Source organism: Halichoeres trimaculatus, unplaced genomic scaffold, assembly GCF_033239565.1.
Source record: "Halichoeres trimaculatus isolate MK-OKI-2021-1 unplaced genomic scaffold, fHalTri1.1 fHalTri1_scaffold_11, whole genome shotgun sequence".
Taxonomy (NCBI): domain Eukaryota; kingdom Metazoa; phylum Chordata; class Actinopteri; order Labriformes; family Labridae; genus Halichoeres; species Halichoeres trimaculatus.
Genome location: NW_027437189.1, coordinates 20,515,400 through 20,536,590, shown reverse-complemented (window position 1 = coordinate 20,536,590; position 21,191 = coordinate 20,515,400). Strand labels below are relative to the sequence as shown.

Sequence of the window (21,191 nt, the reverse complement as noted above, 5' to 3'; positions counted from 1 at the left end):
TGTCAATAGGTACAGACAAAACTACGTGAAATGAATGTTTCTCATATCTGCTTTTGTTCCAGTTTTATGAAGACAACAGGTAAAAAGAAATGCACCTAATGTTAATAAAGTGATTTCTCAGAATGTTGTCTTTCGAAGTACATGAAGGTAAAATACATTTAATAGTCTTGCCAGGGACAATAGTTTCCAATAGCCCGGTTATTCCTACAATTTGGTGCCATTTCAGCATTGTGACTTTCCTTAAAAAAAAATGGAAAACTTAACAAGAATTTTTGATATACCCTGAAAGAGGGCTTATCAAACTAAATCAAAATTATATCTGTCACGCTCAGGATATTGAACTGTAATAATTTTGACCAAATTCTTGGCATGCAACATGGTCCAAATGTCCACCCTGTTATGTGACATTTTCATCTTTATTGATAAGTGTTCTCAATGCAAAGTCATTGTGCTTTTTACATTTTCTGAAGACTTCAATTTCCCCTATTTTATAAGTAAAAGTATTTTTTTTAAATATCTATAAATACCCATTATCTTGGGAAAAAACATGTTATATTCAAACACAAAATGTACATTCAACACTATTTTTCCAGTTTGTCAATTTATTCACCATGCTAATAACTACAAAGACAAACAAAACATTTTAAAAAAAGAAAGAAAGAAAGAAAGAAAGAAAGAAAGAAAGAAAGAAAGAAAGAAAGAAAGAAAGAAAGAAAGAAAGAAAGAAAGAAAGAAAGAAAGAAAGAAAGATAGAAAGAAAATGTCAAGTCATTTTCATAGTCACACCCTCAAAATAATGTACACCCCACATCCACACCAGGAACAGTTCCCAGCTTTATATTTGGACTATTATCCCATTTCTTTGACTTCTAACTTACACACTTTTTTGTCTAACTGGACAGATCTTTTGTTAACAGGTCGTGGTGCTCTCATGAGGCACGCAACCTGACCATCCCTGTACCAGCCAATGTCCTCTCTTGGACTTGGCAAGGCTTTTTTTTTTCTTTTTTGTCCCTTCTCCACCTTTCTTTCTCTTTATTTAGGTATTCTGCCCGTTTTTCAGGGTCTGCCTCGGGCCGTTCCCTGTAGCACCACTGCTTTTCTGATGCAGATAGTGGTGCCGTTCCCTAAAAAATACATGCATGTTGTTTTAATCACTCCTTTAAAATGAACCCAACATGTAAAGAAAAAATACCTAATGGAAGAAAAACTAGCAATAAATGCTGGAAATAGTTGATCATATCCCTATGAAGTCTGCCCTGTTATTATGAGTCCCCCCTGTTGCTGTGGAAAATGGTAACAGGGGAGACATTTTTGGCTAAAGTTAGCTATTACAACTCAAGGTATGAGTAGCATGCTAGTACCTGGTGACTACAAAGAACATTTTACAACTTGTTTATTTAAAAGATTTTAAAATTTGAAAAAAATGTTCAAATTCAACAATCAAACAGTAACAGAGTGGTCGAGTTATGCTTCACCACATCAGAGAGCCATTCTTACAGGTTATAAAGAAGAAGAGTGAAAAGTGACAGACAGTGCCTCTTGCAGAACACTTCCCTCCAAAAATCTGCATGTCACTGAGTGTATTTGAGGGGATATTCATCATAGTAACAGGAGGGACAGTCAACACAGGAACACAGATTATTTTCAAGTTTTAAAACATTAAAAGTTTATTAATACAGAAAAACTACATTTGTTCAGAAAGCTGACAACTAACATTAAATAACAATAACATTTTTTTCCCCCTTTATTCCTTCATTTTTATGACTTATATTTATAACTGTAGTCATGCAAACATGTGTTGGGACACATGAGTTTGGCCTGTTTGCAAAAAAAAAAAAAAACATTATAAAAAAAATCAAACTTTTTTCCCATTTTTAATGCTTTATGGTAAAAGGGGACAGACTGTTTAACATGTGATTTTTAAAATTTAAATTGGGATGTTTTTAAACAAAATAAAAGATTTAATGTGATGGGGACTCAAATGGCACCGTATTTTAGGAACCACCCAGCTACTATTTTTACCTTATGATGCAAACAAAAAAAAACACTGCAAAAAAATGCCATCTAGAAACTACAGTGACAGAAATGATGAAGAAAATAGTTAATATTAGGCTTCCAGTAGTTTATAGGGGCCCTACAGAAAAAAGTAACACAGTTCATAGCTGTTTGGATTATACACCAGTCAATGACAACAACATGACTACCTGAAGAAATAAATCCTGCCTATCTCATCAGGTCTGGTAGTTTCGGACTTAGTTGGACTGTCATCTAGCCGTCGATATCAACATGGTTCACATCCTCACACCTGATCATATTTCCTGCTTCCAACACATCAGCTATGATGACAAAATGTTTACTTGCTGCCTGACATATCTCACCCAGGGACAGACATCATTGCTTCAAGACAACCCATGACTTTCATTTCAGTGCCAGGGTTCATAATGTGGCTTTCATGCCTTATAAGGGGTGGTTTCTAAACTGAAACTGACTTGACTCTATTGTGAATGCATGTATGTGTTACAATCTAAAGGTGTGTGTAGACTGCTGTGTCATATTCCAACAGCGGTGAGTCATCAATGCTACTATAAAGATATGTTTACAACCTGTCTAGATGAGGGTTGCTGCAGCTGATCTGGTAAGCAGTCAGTTCCTTCATGGTAGCATTCTTTCCACTACGGCCTCTCCCCATTTCCTAGTGTCAGCCTCTGCACAACTATTATCAAGACATGGAGATGCAGTCACCTCCTCTGGATGAACAGGGTGTCAACAGTACTGCTGCACCTATTGTGAGAAGCTATCCACTTTTTCATCTGCCACTTAAGATAAGACTTGGAATGTAAAATCTTTTAACCCCATCAAAGCTATTTATAGCTTCATTGGTGTGTTCAGGGTTGAAGCATTTGAAAACATTTAGTTCTTAAGCAACAGATCTACAAAGGGTGTATGAAACAATTAAAATACCATTCAAAGAGTCAGTTCTGAAGTGAATTTTAAAGAATCTGACACAACCAGTTTTCAAAATGTTCAAGGTAATGTCAGGCAACTCATAAAAGACAAATGTGCTTGAAAGTGAAATAGGTAAGTGACTGCAAATATACACAGACAGAAGCATTAAAGAAGTGATGGAAGGTGATAAGTTCTGCTCACATACAGTAAAACAATAAAATGTAGTACAGTAGAAGTAGAAGAATGTATGCCAAGTGAAAATGTCAATAAAGCTGCTTCATTGTGTCTTAGAGTCCAACAAGTAGGGAAGAGTACCTTTCACATTTGAAACGGTGTGGTACCAATACCTTGTGCCTGGCAACTAGTACCAGCACTCAGCAGTACCAAATTTAGGTACTTTTGTGTGTGTTAATGTGGTAATAAATATTAATTTTTCTGATAATAAAATCGCAAAGTTTTTCAGTTTAACATTTTCATTCTTCAATATAGAACCTTGCAATGCTGTGTTTATGTTCAGCATGGAAAATCACTCACTCTTCCACTCCTCACAGTCACGATACGCTTAGGTACCTAAACATGGTACTGTTTGATTTAAAGTGAGCTGGTACTTGGTACTGCTGATGGAATTTGGTCTGTATCTATATAGGTAACTGGTTCGGTACCCATCTCTAACACCAAGTCCAGCCTTGGTGCACTGACATGGACAAAGAAATCAGGATTGTCCAATGTATCAGGACATGTTGATGGATCCTGTCATGGGAACTTTTTTTTAGCTTCTCTCATTATTTTTAGTCTATAGTACAGTATAGTGTACTACATCTTAGGTTAGCTTGAATCTATCATTTACTCAATGTAAATGATAGATTTTGTTGAATAGATTAAATTTTACAGTCTATGATTGCAGCAGTTTCTCAAAGTAGTTCATTTTTTTTATATTATTGGTAAAACGTCAGTTGAGATCAAAGGAAATCTTGAAACTTGGTCTTGCCTTCAAAGGAGAGCTGGGGTCCAATTAAGATCTCTTTATGGGCGTCCTGTGTGAGAACTTTGGCACGTCCGATTCTCTGTTGAACACCTGATGTTGAGGGCCTCATATCCAGGCTCCGTTTTAGTGGCCTGAGGTGTGACTTTAGCACCGCTGCTCTCACCCACTGAGTCTGGATAAACACAAGCGGGTGACTTCTTGAGAGGAACCAAAGTTCAACCCACCACACACTGATAAATTGACATGTATTCTTTTTTCTTTTCTTTTTCTGAATAGATGAAGAACCAACAAAATAAACTGGGTGATTTCAACAAGCAGGAAAAGGTTTTTTATTATTATTATTTTAATGGATTTAAGTTTTCATATGGACTAACTTGAGAAAATTATACAGACTATGAAATGGAATCACATCCCCGAAATTAAACCCTTTTTCAGTGCAGAATGCAGGTTGCGGGAAGCAGCTTATCAAAACAGTGTAAGGAAAAATGAATGGGCTGCTTGTTCTTCCTGATTAAACTGTTGCTCTTGGCAAAGCACATGGTATTCCCCTTTTCCAAATGCGCAATGTGACATGAAACTGCAAGGGTGAGTTGCAAAATTACCACTATTGCCAGCTTGTACACAATATAAGCCTTTTCTGTCTATTAAGACAACTGTTTGTTGACATAGTAGAGTCATGTAGAGGAAATTTATAAAGATGAAATTTACAGTTTGATAAATGTGGTGAAAATACATTTTAAGAAAATGTCTGAAGCTGTTTTGACAGGTCTTTAATAGCTGGGCCAAAAAGTCCCATCATAACACTGATAAATCCTGCCATTTAAAGGTTAGCTAAAATGTGTAATACTGACATGTGTAGCTTTGAGATTCTCTGTTGGAGATACTAACAAAGGTGTAAGAGACAGTGGCAATATGCAGCCAATGGGGTAGAATGGGACTCTGTGTATGAGCATGTCTGAGAGTGTGTGTATTTGTGTGTTTGTGACACTCTATTGTTATCTTACATGTTGTGCCTTTTATGCCTCATACAATTGTTCTTGACTTTGTCAAAAGGTTTAACATGTAAGAACACATATGTAGAGTTGGCAAAACTCTGTTCCAGCATGTTGAGAAGATGCTAAGTGTAAAAGTCTAAAGAGAAGGCTGAAACATGAAGAACATTACAACTACCTGAAGCACTCCTAAAACTCTTAAACTACTCAAGGGCACTGATTAAGTTAAAGTAAGGCGTGATTAAACCGAATATAAAGAAGCTTTAAAGAGTAGATCTAATCAACGTTCTCACTCTGAGACACTTGGCTTACGCGTGCATGATGCAGGATGAAGTTGTGCTTGTAGTTCTGTCAGTTTCATAGAGTCAAAACGGTCAAATGTGATGTCCTTAAATATGTTAGTAAAATGTTATTGGTATGCTGTATAGGAAAAGGTGGGTTGGTTTGAGAACTCTTGGGTTGAAACCTTCGTTGCATAGTAGAAAAATCATAGCTGGCAAATATAATAAAGGATTTTTTGTCCAATGGAGTAGTGAAACAAAAAAAACCCCATCAGAATAAGGTATTTGCTGTACTCTATTTAACTTTCAAGTCAAACAGTCACTTAGAGTTCAGATGATATAAATAGGAAAGGAAGAACGATGCTTGGCCCATCTGTTAGAATGTAAATTACAATGTTTTAAAAGTTCATAACATTGTCTCACGTGTCATCTACCCAGTCAGACATTTAACAGTCAAGCAAATAACTAGCACGTTATAATGATTGTGTCATCATGTTAACAAGCAAAGAATAGTTACTGTAACATACCAAGATGTTGCAAGTTAAAATGTAGTCAGGGCTTGTAGTGTATTAGCTTACGATCATAGTAAAGCATATGAGTTCATAAAATGTTTGACTCTCAATGTTATGTGTATGAGTAACAAAAATCAAAACAGGTATAGTATGTTAAATTATACTACAAAGTTTTTCTGACCTGCACAAAGGAACTATGTGGAAAGAGTTGCATTTATCCTGAAACAACAACAATCTCGGTAAAGTCTGGTGATGTGCCTGAAACACCAAAGTGAAACTGAACTGACGTCAGTGAAAAATCCCTGCTCAGTTTCCCACTTGGCTGTCTTCCTTTAGATTTAGGTAATAGTGGGACCAAGGTGAGTCACCATGCTGTCTGCATGTTTCATCAAGTTTTATCTCCCTGCTTTCCCGTGATGTTTGCCCACAGGTAGGAACGGTGCAATTGATTGCTCCTGTTTCTGATGAAACTGACAGAAATTTGGCCTTCTCATTTTCCATGACAGATCAGAATGCTATAATAGGCATAAAGTTTCTCACCTTGCAACAAACAGGTAATAATTTTAAGCACATTGTTGAATGACAAGTAGTTTGAAGTGATTTTTTTAACCCAAGTCTTCCTATATGTGCACATGTGATCAAAGACTTTCTCCTGGGTCATGTGTTTCACCCGCCAGGCACGTATGGAGACGTTTTACATCCAGTTGAACCACATGCTCCTCTACCACTATTCCTCGTTGATTGCATTATTTGTCATGATCCCAGTGGCCCATAAAGCAGGATTTTACAGAACACTAAGGGAGTACCTGAGCAGCTGCAAGGTGACAACAGCCCTACAGTTGGTTTTTAACAAGCTGATGACTGTTGCTGCCTCAGGTGAATCCGTTTGAGTGATCCGGCTGAACAGGTTGCCATTCCCTGACAAAAGCTGTGCACGTTTCATACTATGACTGCAGTAAAGCAGCTCGCCACAGACAATGACCTCATTTCTGAGCAAACACAAGATGATCATGAGTGTTTGACTCCTCAGCCTGGTTGATCAAACCACATGTTACTGTCTGTTAAAGGGAAACCAGCCTGATAAAACATTATGTTCATTATCTACTGAGTTGTTAAGGTTAAAATCCAAAAACAAACCTTGCTAACTAAATTGCTAAAAGGTAAAATAAAGGTGCAATGCCAGATCATGAAGTACATGTTGATATTTGTAGTATTTAGGCTACAGTATCTTTAAGTTCAAATGTACAGCTGTTCATTAGGGAGTGGAATCAAAACAAAGAGCAGCTGATTTATCATTAAATGAGACATATTAAGTGGTATTTTCATTACTTATTTGTAATTTATTCTCCTTACCACACTGCTGAAGAACTTAGTTCACTGAAAAAAAAACTTGTATGCAAACATGTCCTGTTTGCATACACCTCTTGACCTATGAAAATTAGAACCTTTGAATACACAGACCTGTAGAAACTATCCTCCTTCTCGACCTGCTGACAGATGACTGAACTGTAAGTTAACACCCAAGAGAAATCTGAAAAACAGCAGAACAAAAACCTCAAAAACAAAAACCTGAACTTTTCATATCAAACATATGATGATGTTTGATCCATTTTGAAATTCAGTATATTCTTCTTTCATGTTTAAACAAAACTTTAAATGAAGGAAATGGTAGAACAGCAACTCCCTGATACATGTGGGTCAAAATGGCACTGGTTTGTATTAATCATGTGAGCTAATACAGAAATAGTCCACAAAAGGGTCTGCATTTTCATGTCTGGGCATGCCACTGGAAGCCCCCCCATCTCTTCCCTTGATTGACAAACACCATCCAGCGTGTTTAGTGAGCACTCATTACAGTAGTGACCCAACAATGAGCTCCATTTGGCCCCTGGAAGGTGTGAAAAGGCACACTTCTCCTAGACCCCCTGTCTTTGTTGTTGGGATTGATTTAACAGACAGAGGCTGCTCACAGAAGGTGTGAGTCCTACTGGTTATCTGACACACACAAAGTCTATGACACAGTCACAAACTCCACCTCTTTTACGCAGACACATTCTCACCGGTCTCACTATACAGCCCTCACCCTGCCCACTTCTCTCTCAGTACAAGTCTGACTTCAGCAGGGAGCGCACTGCACTCTTGGATTACACTCACTCATTACAGAGGGAGCAACAGTTCATTTTCAGAGGCGCACAGAGCCCCAGAGAGGACGACAACATGGGGAGCAGCATGTCCTGTGTCCCCCAGCACAACTTCAGATTCTCAAGCAAGAGTTTCATCCGCAGAAACAGGTAAGAAAAATTCATTCTGTCTTTACTGTACTTGTGTCCGCATGTTCCTTTTGAGCACATGTCATCCCTTTGACTGACGTTTGTTATTATAGTCTCTGCTTTTCAGCTGGAAGGAATTTGGGTATTTCTCAGGGTTTGAGTACAAGGGTTAAACAGAGGCTGTGAAGTTTGAGGGCTCAGGGTTAGGATCACATGGTCAGACAGGACAGTCATAGTCGTGCCTCAGTGGTGCTGGACTGGCCAACGGTGTCAATGATCCAGTTACCATTTGCCTCCTCTTTGCATCTCTGTGAAGATGATCTGCCAGCTGTTGGTGAATTTGGTTTCCCTCCAAAATCAGGACCTGACCCCATCATTATCACAAATCACATGCAGGCAGTTAAGGTATATTTGGTTTGTGATACTTGATCTGCAAGTAAACAGCTTGATGAAGTCTGACGCCAGAGCATTAATGAGATTTAAGAAACTTTCTTGCACTAAAAGGTTTTCTTTTTTTTAAATCTTGTTTTTGAAAGTCCTCCAGGTTAATATGCCCAGGCATGTCACCTTTTGGTCAGCCCACACTGCTGGACCAGCACATCTGATTTTAATTAGCCTCTGCTTCTGCCTTCTCCCCTGAGCTGAGTACAGATTCAATGACTGGTTTTATCAAATGTGACATGCTTTTCAAATAAAAACAACCCTCAGTTTTCAAAACCCAACGGCTCACACTCAGCATGGACAATAGCTTCACTGTTTGACTGTCTTGTGTTTCCTACCTGTTCTTTGTGTAGGTAAATCAGGCCAGGCTCAGGTATTCCCATAAGAGGAGTAAATGCCACAGCAGTGACTTAGAGAATGTGAAGTGTGCAAAACTACAAACTGTCTATTATCTACATTCCTCCTACATGTTGCAACTTCAAATTGCATCAGCATTCACCCCTTTGCTCACTTTCTCTGTCTATGATATATGGTTTAAAAGAAGGGGGAGCAGGAATAACATCACTCTCTTTACACTCACTGATTGATGCTGGACATGGCCTTTCTGATTAGACAAACCTTGATTCCCACCATGCAGACAAAAGCCTGCATTGTTACAGTTTGGATCCTGGCACACATGTGTACAGATAAGCAGATAAACTGCAAGATGAGCTTGTTAAAACAGCTTCCCTGGCTTATCACCACTGCAAGGGAGTTTCCTCATATAGATGTGACACTGATGTTAACAACTGAGGGTCATGCAAAACAAAGAGGTACATTGAATGCTGATTTTCCTATGCATATCCTCACTATCAGAAACACAGGACTTGATTGTGTCTATCTTTTAAATGGCTTGCATTGATGAAGTGAAGACAAAGGGAACGGTTAATATGTATAGACCACAATGTTTGATCAACTGGCTGAGAAAATGTAAATCTGTCAGTAGTTCAGGACTCTGTGTGAGGTTTACAGTAGTGGCTCCAAATTTGAAATGCAAAACAGGGAAGCAAATGATATTCCAAGTAGACCAACTTTCTGTCCGACAATACTAATTGTGGATTAAAGAAATCTATACACTGAAATCCTCCTTGTTAATCCTGTAGTGGGGAAGTTAACTGAACAGCAAACATAGAATAGATGGTAAACATTGGGGAGTGAGTAGTAACACGTGGTTTTCCTATCTTTGGTAGCAGCCGCCTGTTTCGCAAGAAGAATCCCCAAGAGGGACAGGAGAAGTCAAACAGCATTATCAATATCCTGTGCACCGTCACCCCTCGGAAAGTAAGTAACTACTAAGCATGTAGGAAATAGAGATGATGTCTCACTCAAATGTCCTCTTGTGTGAGATATTTGATTTCTAACTTGATTTCTGACTTGTTGCAGGAAATGTCCCACAAAGATCTTCAGACGATAGAAAACATTAAATGGAACCCCCCATTTCCCTACGACCCGGCTAATGGCTGGAAAAAAAGCAGCATCAATGTGAAGAACTACGGACGCATGATTCACAGCTCCAAAGTCCGTTTCCGCTTCCTCCACTGCCAGGTGAGCGGAACAAAACATTTTTTTTCATGACTCTTTGTGTTGTAACAGCAGGAAAGCAACAATAAAAGAAATCAAAGCTCCCACTTCACAATCCTCAGTGTGGTAAATGAGGTCTTAAACAATGAACAAGCCTAAAATGACACATCATGCCAGTCATCTATGTGAACCATATGTGTCAAAACAAACAAAACTGTGGAGAATAACAGGATGTTACTCTGTGGCCACTGAGAACACTGAAACGCACTGCTGGCACTGACGTGGTGGCTGCCTCTGAATAATCCATCAGTTTTCCACAAAGCGGACCGCAGCCTGTGTTTGGACATGCTCGTTGCTGCTGTGGTTGTGAAACATCTCGGGGAGAAAACCTCAGGGTAGAGAGTGTTTCTCTGATCCCAGGAACTGATAGAGGACACAACGGCTCCTCAATGTAATTTGTCACAGCAGTTACACAACTAATCTGTCAAAAAGTACGAAGACAAGTTGATTTAAGGAACGGCTTCATGACAGGGAAGGAACACTTTGAATTGTACACGGTAATTGCAAAAGCATTAGCGAGGAGGACTGTACACAAACAATTAAAAGGGATGGTTCGCCATGAAAAAGAAGAACCTTTTATAGCTGATGTTTCAATATCAAAAAAATAATCATGACAGTGATTGAAAGCTTTAAGACAGAGGAGGAAAAGGCAGTTAAGACTGTCATGTATGACATTGACCTCATCAGACTAAAACATGACCTTTCAGACATGCAGTTAAACTAGTTTGTGAAATCAGCTTCTATGCTTGTTAAATGTCAAATTAAGACCCTGTATAATGTCAGAAACAATTATTGTAACACAAGACATGTTAATTTCCCGTAAGACATTCATTCTCTGACAGGACTCATTTTATCAACACCTCTAACAGTATCACTCTCTTTTTCTGCAGGATGTACATGATTGCTACCTGGATCTCTTCCAGACACACCTTCATTTCGTCTCAAACAACACAACCGGTCTGACGTACCAGGTAAGATTTATTACAGCTGGAACCAATAGCACAATCCTCGCTTCAAGTTCCTCAGAACTGGCTCCTATCTCAGATTGGTCCTCTTCTAAGACCCCTACAGGGAAGAGTTTCATGTTATGCAATCAATCCCTTTGACATGCGTACCCTGTCAACCAGCAGCCTGTTAGTAAACAAAAAGATAATCATGATTCTTCACCTGTGTCATAAAGCCTGAGCAGCCATTAATCATAATTTTATGGAATCTGTTGAAAGCCAGACTCTCGAGCCAAAAAGAGACAGCTCAGCACCTGTGTGCAATGTTAGTCAGAAATACATGACGAATAGGAGACAGACATGAAAACTAGAGCTGAAACGATTCCTCGAATAATTCAAGGTACGTGATTACAAAAAATACTCGAGTAATTTGCTCAGCCTCGAGGAATCGTTTAATTTTAAAAAATATCAAAGAGTTGTAATTCAATTACAGCTGAGGCCATATTAAGAGAGTTTTCAGACCCCTCAAGCTACCTCTTATACAAAATAGCAACTAGCAACAAATCTAGCTTCTTATCTGGAGTTTGGAGACTAATGGGTCATTCTACGAAACGGGTGCCATTTGGGTCCACAACATTTGATGAGATGTACAAGGCACAAAAAAATGTGTCAAAGTATGTTTACAAATTTTGGAGCAACCAAAGCAAGTGCTCTTATTGACATGCTGTATCAGAAAATTCTATTTCTTAAAGAGAAAATTTTTTATTTGAAAAATAACTGCTCTTTAACTAAACAAAAATGTTTTTTATCCAATTACTCAATTAATCGATGAAATTTTCAGTAGAATACTCGAATACTAAAATATTCAATAGCTGCAGCCCTAATGAAAACATCATAGGCTTAGGAGGCAGATCTCAGTTCCATGATGATAAAGTTCTTTTATTTTTCTTGAATTGTGTGCAGGGAACTCTGCCTTTGAAAGAGATCACCATTTGTAACCTGCAACAGAACTGCAACCACAGCCAACCCCAGGAATTCGCTTTTCAAATAAACGGTGAGTATGAACTCAGTAAAGAGGATACAAGTGGGTGCTGGCAGAGAGCGCTGGAATGTTGTGATAATCTGTTTAAAGTATTATTGACTCTGTTGAATTTAACAAACCAATCACTTTAACTTGCACCATTACATCCAGAAGGTTGTCAAGAAACGTAGAAATGGCCTTCATTCTTCCTTCTTTGTTTCTTATATTTATCGCCATTTAATTTATTCACATCACAGTTTTTGGCTGTTACGACTGGTCTGCTATGGTCGCCCCTCTCATCAGTTTTCCTTTCTTTGAGAGAACCCACATGCTATTTCCAAGCGGCAGCATTTCCTGTGTTGTCAAATTCCAGTGATTCAAAGGTGCCGTGACCCTCTTCACCTCCACTCAACCCCAACACTAACTAGAGCTGGGCCCCCTTCACCCTTGGTCAAGGGGCCAAACCGGGCTTAAAGGCCCCGCTTGTTAGACAACAGGTGCACTTCAGTCAGCCCAGCTGTCGCACAGAAAAGCTCAGCTACCACTCTCAGCCTTGTCACTGGATATAATCTATGGTACATTCCAAAAAGTGCTCAGGTTAATGTTTGGTAGAAATGTCACTCGTAGCTTTTGAACTCTGAAGGAGAAAAACATTAGAAGATCAACTTCTTTTTATGAAAGAGTTGGTCATTGCCTGGGAAACAATAAAAATGGTGCAGTCAGATTAATGCAAATAAACAAATGCGTTAAAGAGTGTAGGGTTACTCAGTGTGTATGTTTTATTCTCATTATCTTGCTCGTATCTTAAACATCTTGGGTGTCAAAATATTGACACTCTTATGCCATGTATGAAATTTCTCCCTTTACTGTTTCCTCAAGACTAAGCTTGTTTTTTTTTCAGAGGATTGTATTGCATTTGTTTTATTGTAAAGCTTGAACCTTTATTTAAGGTTATGGGAAACATCACTGACAGGAAACATGTAGAGGAAGCGTGACGTAATTCTGAGTCGAGTGTGAGATCCGGGAGAAATTTCATCCCTAAGATCTGCGCCATGCCCTCAAGAGGAAAAACATGAATCAACCTTAGCGTAAATGTTGTCTTAAGAGTTTTAAGAGTGACGAGGCAAACACAGCACGAGACAGTGCGTCAAAATTCCGGGAATCCTTCACATGGTTTGAATTAATGTGGCTGCGAGAGTTAGATAATGATGGTTAACTACTCTCTAACAACAGTTAAAAGCCCTGTAAACTCAGTGAACGTTAGAGCAGGAAAGAGCCTTACACTTTGCTTACTTCTGCTTAGGCTTACATGAGCGTTAAAAAAACAAAACCTTTGGGAGAATGCTACGGTCAAGGTCTACACTTAAAAAGCAAGGAATACAAGAAAGACAGCAGATCAGTCCAGATTAGCGATTTATTAAGGAGTAGTAACCTGGGTCAGCTCTCAATAGATTCAGCTCAAAGCCATAGGGCTGGAATGATACAGGCTATCTCTGCTGGTTATCTCTGGTATGTGTGGGACTGATGGAAACAGTGAGATTCCAGCTCTTTCATCCCAGGTCCAGTTCATTCCTCCTGAGTAAGCACTGTGTGGGAGGCTAAATCTGCTATGATTTAAATGCCAAATAAAGGAGGTCAAGGGGGATCTTCCACAGGCGGCTTTACATGTGGTTTACCTCCTTGAACATGTGTTAGCATTTATTGTTTCTATTGTGCAACGGTTTCCTAACAGCCCAACAGTAGACATAGTTAATGATTGAACACCATGGTGGCAAGCTCTCTGATAAGAGGCTCTCAAAAGGAAGACTGTTTGACACTTTCCCTTTCTAATCTTGCGACCTTTGTATCTTCCAGGAGTTAGCCTCAACCCCATCATTGTGTACTGTGCCAACCAAGAAGAGATGGATTTATGGTTTGGCCTGCTCAAAGAAAACATTGAGGCCAATGGAGGGACAGCGATAGCACCTGAAAACTACACCAGAGTTAAAGTAAGTTTAAAAGCTTTGTTTTAAATCACATTCACTCAAAAGTGGTCTTTGCTGATTTATATAAGACTCTCGCAACACAAAAAATACTAAGACCTGTTGTTTTTACATTCAAACAAACACGTGAATGTGGACATCCTTAATCCACCCTGGGGTATTTACCAGAAAAAAAGTTTCAACCACTTCTGATAAACAGGGAGTGGTTGTAGATTTGATGAGTCAAGTAGGTCGCTGCAGGCTCTGAGGTATGGATACTCAGGAGTGGCCATCACTGCATCATCGCCTACATCAAAGCAACCTCACATCTGTGAAGGGTTAATGTGCTGACTCTGCACCCACAGGTGGGGAAATGGCAAGTGAAACCATTGACCTCGATGAGGACACACAGGCAGGGAACAACAACAGAAGAAAACAACTTGAGTAGCGAAGCTTTTAAACAAACAACAGATATTAACAGAAAGACATCTCAAACCAACATGTTTAAATTGGTTTAAGGGAACAACTCTTGTTCATATTTACTTAACTAATTGTCCTTCTCCGTGTTTCCTCTGTAGGTTAACCAGAAGGAAGCTCCCGAGGGCAGAGAGGAGCTGAGGAACTCAATCAACAGAGAGCCCATCTATGAGTGGGAGGGCTCACAGCGGGACAGCCTGGGTGCCATCACCTATGTCACCAAAGTACTACTCCAACATCTTCCCTGTCAGGTATGACATCTCCTCTCATCATGGATTCTTATGAAGACTGACTCATTCTTACCTGTCACATGGACGTAAAAAATGATCTCATCTTATCTATTAATGGGAAAAACAGCATAGAGGACTGTAACTTGTGATACATACATGTTTTCAAAGTCTGGGAATTTTTCCCGTGACAACCAGAGGCAGGTTATCATCATCTCCTAATCCAGGTGACTCACACAGTTTTTACATTGCGCAACACACACATTACCTCAACACAATGTAAGGAGTGTGGAAAGGTGGAGCTGAAGTTTTGGCAAAGTGTAGCTGTCAGTAGGTATAACTCTATTATTTTTATGTCTCTGCTAAGGTGGGACACACTATCCACCAGCTGCAAAAACTGATGATAATCTAAGACTGCTTGCAAACCAACTCAGACCTGAGTGCAAACAAATAATGCTGACACAGCCTCACATGCAGCCAGTAAAAAGCATGGTCATGATGCTACTTGCATGGATACCAGTATTTAATTCACTGTGGGAAATAGCGGCAGTTCTATTGAAGTGTGTGAGATTTAAGGCCTGGGTGTGTTAGAGGCATTTGCCCAGCTCACGCAGTGACTCGACTCACCTCACAGCTGGAATGTCAGCTGTCTGTCCGGACACACCCTCTGAGAGCGAGAAGAAACATAAACGCTCTGTCTGCCGCACCTTTAAACGCCCCGCTAACTAGTTAGATTAAACATCCTACTGGGATTCAAAGTGTAAAACTTTATCAAAGAATGATACATCTGAACACCTTCTTATTATTTATCTACAAACTACAAACTGACATTCAGTCTTTACAAAGAGGCTGATTTCATCTTTAACTATTTCGTTTAGAACAAACCCTGAAGACAGATTAATTTATTGGTTGCAAAATGATTTTGATATTTTCAGGGGAAATTATGTTAGTTACAAAAAATATATATATCCAAAACAAAGAACAAACACACACAATGGATCACAGAGACTACTTGACAAACACAAAATGAACCTAAATGTTGTTTTCACAGGAACAAAGTGACAGACTTCTGGTCATGTACCCATCAACACTGATCATCTTATCAGAGGAGAACGATGGACTCTTCTACAAGGTAACACCGATCCTGGTGAACTTTCACTCTCAAGCTTAATCATATCCTGAGCTTTGTGTGTACAGTGTTTCCATTGGATGCGTCAAATAGTTTTGTTAAACAGGCATTTTTATTACAGGGAAAACTTCCTCTCAACATGATTACTGTGACCACGCCCTGCCAAGATGTCAAGCCCAACACGTTTATGATTGAAGGTAAATACACTGAATCACTGATGGACTGTAGTCTCTTCAGCACACTGGTAGAGGAGAAAAACACAGAAATTTAAATAAGTCTGCATTTATATGGATGTTTTACGCTATGTGGCCTTTTACATGATTTCACTAACGTCACAGCATTTAACCCTCTATGAATGAGCTGATTTTATCCCCAGTGAATGACAATCTGACTATAGCACATTCCAGTGAGCGACTGGACCGAATGACAGGCTTTGTCCTCCCCCTCCTCTCTTCCCAGGGAAGCTGATCAACCCCATAGTGGTGTCGTGTCTGGATAGGGCAGAGTTCTGTGACTGGATCCAGCATTTCAAAGCTGCTGACGTGCCCGTTCTTAGCCCTCCGCCCCCTGTGTATGATATCATCTACACCCCGACGAACAGAGAGGTGAGGCCCGCCCTCTTCCCTTTCATAGACCAAAAACAATTAAACTATTCACAGATGCAGTTGATACAGAACTATCACGTAAGCTGTCCCCACCTGGTCTGTTAACCTGTGTTCAATAAATCAAAATGTGAAGAGAAGAACAGTAAAAAGGGAGAGAAGATAGACCTTTGTTTCTTGCTTGTAAAAACTGTGCAAGTTGGTGGAATGATATTCAATAGAATTAGAAGTCAGTAATCATGCAGCCTCAGAAAATATATAAATCTTACTTTCTGTGATCCTTTGCTTAGAATGTAATATTCAAAATTAGTATTTTTTTCCCTTTTTAAACCACAGGCTCCACAGTTTGATAGGTGGAGTGGAAACAGTCAAGGAAGATCAGGGTCCTTTAAGTTCAGCCAGTCAACCAGCGGATATGGATCCCACAACATTCATCGACCCATTCTTGAAGACAACCCTCTGTCCCCTGGATACACCGAGCCCCTCTGTGTGAGTCAGCTGTGTGCTACATCTGAGCTAATAAACAAAAGCAGACACAAATACACTTTGAGAGTAAATTATATTAAAGATTTCATGCTGCTTTGCTAAATCATTGTTTGTTTTGGTGGAGCTGAGCAGGAAAACCTTTCTTTTACAGTGTTAATTATTAAGTAGGTAAGACCAAACTACTCCTGTTACCATGTCTCAGGTGATGATCCTCAGGTGTTTTAGCACAAGTACCAAAAGAAAGAAAAAAGTTAGTGATTCTAACTTCTTATGGCTGCTACATACTTCAATCAAAAAGCTTTGTATATAAAACAATATAAGAATGTATGATGCATGCTGATTCAGTGTGGCACTTTGCACGATCAGGACTTTTTCCCAAACCCTCTCAGAAGAAAATATACCCAGGCCAACAACCTGTCCGATTTAATGAAACTGAAGAGGGATTGCTGCCTAGACATCATGCTTTTATTCCGCATCTGACCTGACCAAGCTGGTTCAAATGATAACGAGTTTTCACATTTATGTTTTACTGTAAGAGAAACAGCAGAAACATGTTGCAAACTCAGTCTGTTTATCATATAAGCTGTTGTACCAAAAAAACTTTGGTGATCTAATTCTTGATGTATCCATGTTGAAAACCACAACTCAAGGCTTAGCTGACTTTTGTTTATATTTTTGTCTCCTACAGTACAGCTCCAGTCGTCCCTCCTCCACCGAGACCGCACGCCTGGGCAGTCGGACCAACAGTGTGTCTTCCCACACCAGGCCTGAGCGTGACCTCCGACCTTTGTCACTGCGCTACTCCTCCCCACAGCGCAGCTCCTATCTCCAGCCTGCTGATAGCTCAGTGCTGTCTCAGGTCTACAGCACACCCTACTCTGCTCTGCACCATGCCAGCCCGCAGCGGCAGGAGAAAACCCCGCTTGTCAAGGTAATTCAGTCTGGCCTCTAACTTAATAACCTAATGTACCCCTGATGACTGTTGCCTTATCTTACATTTCATGTGTGCAGCCACTAAAATAGATACACCGTGCAGTCAGCTGGGAGGGACAGTCATGTATGGTGTTAACATATGGCCTAATGGCTGCTTTTGAACAGAAGGGAGGTTGATAGATCAATCTTCTTAATGGAGCTGTAAATGAAAGACCAATTTTATCTCTAAACAAAAGCTGAAGCCACCATTCTGCACAATAGGACAGTACAGAGTGCAGTCTTTAATGCTCCAGATTTGTGAGACGCCAGATCATTCTCACACAAACATGGCTGTAGATCATAACTGGCGTTAGTTCAAAACCTCTGCTCGGTAATCTGATCCTTAAGTGAGGCTTATGTGATTGCCAACTGAAAAGCTGCAAAGCATGAAACACAGACAGATAAAGAGACAGGAGGAAACGATCATCCTCATTTTATCCTAGAACCACTTTTTGTTTTAGCCTAAATCCTGGATTTGTTTATGTCTTTTGTCATCAGTCTAACAGCTGGAGCACTCCTCAGACTTCCCTAAACTACTCCCTGAACACACCTCAGCGTCACTCAGACATGTGTCCCCCCCGGCAGCCCTTGTCACCCCTGTATGATGAGCCATGCAGCCCTGAAATCTACTCCATGGATGAAGCTAGGCCGATGGTAAGTGTGTCAGCGTAGTGGATGTCTAAGATCAATTACACCTGTACAGCCTGTCTGGTTGCACATAAAGATAGACACGTTGATGGATATTTTGACAACCAAATTACTTCTATATCTGTTTAACAACTTCTATTTTATATGCTTGTAAAAGCTCTGACTCAAAATTTCTCCAATCTTTAGCAGCAGAGCTGGCAAGAGCCTCTACAGCATCACTACCACCAGGGCCCCCAATTCATGTCCTCCCCATTCCAGCTCAGCACCCCTCCTATGGGCAGGCGCTGCAGAAGAAGTCTGGTCTTGATCAACTCCCAGGGTCCAGCTCTGGGTCTGGAGATGGAGAGTCCTCAAAGACAAGTAGAACAGAGAGCCGAGGCTGTGTCGAGGCTAAAGCTGCTTCCTGTGCCCGGCCAAGTGCAAGAGCAGGTGAGAAACAAAGATACACTCGTCTCTCAGGACACTCTGGTTTCTGGAATGCTGAGCTACAAAGTGCAATAGTGGTTCACAGTGTTCACAGAGTCTGTGTATGTACTTGTTCTGCAGGTGATATTTGAACAAGTGCTACATATGAAACACATATCTTTGGTTACATGAAAGTGTTTGTTGTAAGTGATCACAGGAAGTAACTTTCTTTTGTTTTCACATCTGTTATTAGATTGTCACCCCGTTGAGCGCTGTGAGGAGCAACTCTCAGAAACCCTATGGTTACTCACCAGGTAAGAACTAAAGCCATATGGTCTCAGACCAAAGATATTAATAGTTTGCCTATGTTCAGAGTTCAAGTACTCATGTGTGTTGCTTCAGCATGAATGGGTATAAAAGAATGTCTATAACTGCAATCACTGCTTTATTCTCCTTTATTCTATTCTAGACTAAAAAAAAAAACACTTTTTGTTTTAGATAAATATAACACCAGAGACCCAAGACTTACTTTTTGTAGTACAAACAAAAAATCCCATAGTGACAGAAGACACAGTTCTAATTTGCAGCTGTTACCCTACTGTATTTTACTTCCTCACATGTGTGAAGACAGGCAACAATGTCTGCCAGCTTCATAAATACCACCAAGGACGCACAGCATAGCTCATACTTGAATGTACCTTAAATTAAACACTGCCTCCACTTTGGATTGACCGAACTCTTGGGTCTGTCAGCAGGTAGACAGAAGGCTAAAGGCCACAGAATTGACAGTGCAGAAATGTGCAAATGAGCCCATGAAACAGAGCCCATTGAAGCTTGAAATACCATTTGTGCGGATGCCCAACGTGGGGGAAGCCCAGTGTAAGAGAACACTGTTTCACAGACTGGATTTACTCCTGCACTATGATTGGCAGCACACAACTGGACACGGTCACACACAAATTTACAACCTCTTTAATCTTAAGTGTAGACCAATCAGAACGTCACTGGAAAATGCATTTCACTTTGATTTAAGACAACAAGTGCAATGATAAAATGTTCTCATCTGCATGTTTCTGTACTATGAAGAGAGCATAAAACACAAATGAAGGTGTTTTTGTAGATGTATGTTACTCTACCAGTTTTACTGTAACAGTTTGTTGGCCCATCATATCACAAGTAAGCTGAGTCTGTGCCAAGTTTATTCAGTCAGGGCGAGGTTTGTCTTTCATTGTATGAGACTAAAAGCCTGGGAATCTTCTCTCGTGTCTATAGATCACCACTCCTACCTCGAACCCACAGAACCAGATGACCAGGAAATGGACTATGACAACATTTGGGAGTACGACTGTGATGCTGGAATGATTCAGCCAGTGTCTGGAATTTCGACACACTGGACAGGATTAGACTTTGGGGCCATGGGCCGTGGTGCCATGGCAACCCAGCAGAGATGGTCATAAAGCAAAACAAAAGGCCGGCACTCGTCTGGACGTGTGCAAACAACTGATCCCTATCAGAGGGGTAATAAAAGCCCACTAGCACAGCCTGTGTTGCTCCAACAGTACAGTGCAAGCCAACAAATGAACTGCATTGTTACAGGTTGAGTTGTCAGGCAGAGGAATGAAAAGTGAAGGCAGGAGGAGGGCTGATGGTTACGGATGTACAGGTACTTTATGACATCATGAAAGTGATAATAGACAGACTTTGTCAGTTTGATATGTAGCATTCAAGAAAGAAAACAAGAAGTGTATATACTGTGCTTTAATGTTATTATTTTATTGCATTATGTAATTGCACTAAAGATTTAATATGTAGTGCAAAAAGCATTTTTTATATTTAAAACATTTTTCTCATTTTGTTTCTTAATGTATTTGTTAAGTTTATTTTATTGCTTCTTTTATAAACTATACAAAGCATTCCACCAGGGCTTGTTATAGTAATGGATGTATATTTTTGTAAATGCTGTAAATGTATTATTTTATTACGCTACATTATCAGACAAATAGACATGGTTTAAACTGACTGCCTTAAAAGGTGCTAATATTATAACTACAGTGTACTGATCCCTGTGTGGCTTTTTAGCTTTTTCTTTTTTGTTTGAGGTGTTTATTTATATTTGGAAATAAAATTTATTTTTAAAAAAATATTGCAAAAAGTTCCTGTTTTCTTGTTCAGCATTGGTTATAACCAACGCATTAACATTATTATAGTACGCTTACAAGAGGGCCAGGTGAATAAAAAGCAAGTACAGATTCAAATCAAGGGGGAAAAA

At 39.7% G+C, this 21,191-nt stretch overlaps 1 protein-coding gene across 3 annotated transcripts; it reads left to right on the top strand.

The window, feature by feature from the left end:
- The first annotated feature begins 7,839 nt into the window (after window positions 1–7,839).
- Window positions 7,840–20,651, top strand: plekhn1 (pleckstrin homology domain containing, family N member 1). Of its 3 annotated transcripts, none has more exons than XM_074681934.1 (16): window positions 7,840–8,010; window positions 9,663–9,750; window positions 9,853–10,014; window positions 10,941–11,021; window positions 11,958–12,048; window positions 13,870–14,003; window positions 14,555–14,704; window positions 15,732–15,812; window positions 15,931–16,006; window positions 16,269–16,414; window positions 16,748–16,900; window positions 17,586–17,828; window positions 18,368–18,523; window positions 18,704–18,946; window positions 19,176–19,236; window positions 20,195–20,651. In XM_074681934.1, exons 1-16 carry the CDS (start codon window positions 7,937–7,939, stop codon window positions 20,377–20,379), a joined length of 2,124 nt encoding a protein of 707 aa, XP_074538035.1. In that variant the 5' UTR covers window positions 7,840–7,936; the 3' UTR covers window positions 20,380–20,651. The 3 variants fall into 3 exon arrangements, with proteins under 3 accessions (XP_074538035.1, XP_074538034.1, XP_074538033.1); XM_074681933.1 differs by having other exon boundaries at window positions 9,660–9,750; window positions 18,707–18,946; XM_074681932.1 differs by having other exon boundaries at window positions 9,660–9,750.
- The last annotated feature ends 540 nt before the right edge of the window (window positions 20,652–21,191 follow it).